Source organism: Protomyctophum bolini, assembly GCF_963924005.1.
Source record: "Protomyctophum bolini genome assembly, chromosome: 19".
NCBI lineage: Eukaryota > Metazoa > Chordata > Actinopteri > Myctophiformes > Myctophidae > Protomyctophum > Protomyctophum bolini.
The window spans coordinates 19,493,011-19,495,510 of NC_137880.1; the positions used below are offsets into that span (position 1 = coordinate 19,493,011).

Sequence of the window (2,500 nt, forward strand, 5' to 3'; positions counted from 1 at the left end):
ACACACACACACACACAGATAGGCTGTTTTTGCTCCTTTTATGTGACACTCATTTATGAAAACGTACTGTACTATATGGCAAAAATATGGAGACAGCAATACACAGACCAGAGGTTGTGTGACTGTGGCACGCACGCATGCACGCACGCACGCACGCACACACACACACACACACACACACACACACACACACACACACACACAAATAGTAGAGTCTTTGTAAGAAACCAAAAACAACAACCCACAGACAGATGTCTACCTTTGTGGACATATGAATATGGAAAATGAATGTTCTACCTTCTTTTGTGTGCTTTCATCACTCGCTTTTCTGTTTCTTGCTGTTTCTGCCTTCCTTCGACTCCTTTCATACTTTCACTCTTTTGTTCTCTCGTTCCTAGCTTCTTTTCTCTCAGTTCACTTCAAACGCATTAGCGGTAAGCTGTTTCCACCGCGTAGACAGCTGATTGGTGCATCTCCCCTGGCCATTTCTCTATCTCTCTCTCTCTCTCTCTCTGTTGATGTTTGAGAAACTAGTGTTTTTCTCTTATGATACAAGAGTGTCTAGATTAGAACACTGGTTCTCAACCTGCGGGCCGGGCCCCCTGTTGGGCCATGAGGATTTTGCAAGTGGGTACCAAATTATAGGCAAACGATACGATTTTAATTATATTATAGTATTAATATAAAAAGATGCAGCATTTGTTCTTGAAAATACTTTCCAAATCCAAGGGAATTGGATTGAAACTGAGTTCTCCTTACTCACAAAGGAGCATATGGTCCCTGTATTTACTGTTTGGGACACCAGTCACCGCATAAAATGTACAGCAAAATAACAAGTGATTAGCTCTCTCTCTCTTTCTATTTCAGTCTCTCTGACGCACGCACACACGCACGCACGCACGCACGCACACACGCACGCACGCACGCACGCAGCAATCAGCTCTCTTCATCTCCCCGGGTCGTCCCCCCCCCCCCCTCTCTCTCTCTATCTCTTTTCCTGTGCTGTCTCTTCCAGCAGTAAATGTTGACGAGGTGGATGAGTTAATTAAAACTCTAGCCACGAGGCTAACGGGAAGAAAGACGGAGAGGCACAGAGAGTCACAGAGAGTGACAACACGCAACAACCAGAAGGCAACATGCAAATATGCCAGAAAGAGCTCAAAAAGAGATGTACAAAAGCAGGGAGAAATGACGTGATGGCTACACATGTCATGTCAAACATGTGGTCACATGTTGTCCCATGACGTCACTATAGTAGGACTTGAGAGTGAGATAGTATGAGAATTACCTTTGGTGTGCTATACGACCCCCATAGATGCCCCCCCCCCTCTGAAATGAGCCTATTAAATTAAGGCTCAACATGCAAAGTTGAGTACTCTTTATGTAAATGACTTGTTGATATTTACTGCTATTATTTGGAATATTTGTTTTGTTAATATATGCCCTGCTACAATGCACATTGTTATATACACACGGTCACACACACGGGGGTATGTGTGCGTACTGCGTACACACACACACACACACACACACACACACACACACACACACACACACACACACACACTTGCATGCTGCTGTGCACATTGTAAAATGTTTTACATAGCCACAGTTTAATCTAAATCTGCCTCAGGGATCAATAAAAGAAAGCAGATATTTCACTCAGTCTGACATCCACTCTTATAGACTGATTACTATTTTCCAACCTGCACAGCCATTTAAAATTCCTCTCCTCTCCTCTCCTCTCCTCTCCTCTCCTCTCCTCTCCTCTCCTCTCCTCTCCTCTCCTCTCCTCTCCTCTCCTCTCCTCTGCTCTCCTCTCCTGTCCCCTCCTACCCCCCTCTCCTCTCCTCTCCTCTCCAGTCTGGCAGAGGAGTTGTACCAGAAAGTGAAGAGGTTGTTTGGAGACCCCCACCAGGCCACAGAGGACCTGAAAGCAGAGGTAACTGTTGTACAGTTTTACTTCTATCCTATTCTATCCTTGTCTGGTTTATTAACTAAAAGTAGCACAGAGGAATTTTATTTACTTTTTGTACTTTTGTAACTTAATTGGTCCTGGATGTGTATTTTTTTCTTCATATATTTTCATAGATTTCATAGACTTTTTCATAGACTTTGTGTGAATGATCTCTAGGCTTCTATACAGCAAGGTTGAACATGTGATGTATGTGATATTGTTTTGGTTAAAACAAAGTTTATTGTAAAAACGTAAAGCATATTGTGATATTACACAATGCCCAGGGAGCTTCCCTCGTTCGACACGGCCCTCCGTCGTATTCTAAAACTATACTTTTAGAATAAGGGGAAAAATAATCTGTTGATGTAAAAATCGTGACAGCAGCCGAATTTGAACCCAGGATATGTGGATTGGGAGTCTAATGATTAGAGCAGCACACTACCGAGTTGGCTGCCAGAATTGGTCTTCAGGCTGTATTAGAATGTAAAAATGCCATGCCCGCGGGTGCCCTTACTACTGCCTACTATACTAGAGGGAGGGGAG

At 43.5% G+C, this 2,500-nt stretch overlaps 1 protein-coding gene across 1 annotated transcript in view; it reads left to right on the forward strand.

Moving 5' to 3' along the window:
• The window catches only part of lama2 (laminin, alpha 2), a 266,769-nt gene that overhangs the window by 177,093 nt on the left and 87,176 nt on the right, over nt 1-2,500 (forward strand). The window contains exon 41 of the mRNA XM_080791600.1: nt 1,864-1,942. Within this exon, the coding sequence (XP_080647726.1) occupies nt 1,864-1,942 (79 nt within the window). The remainder of the gene's footprint in view (nt 1-1,863; nt 1,943-2,500) is intronic.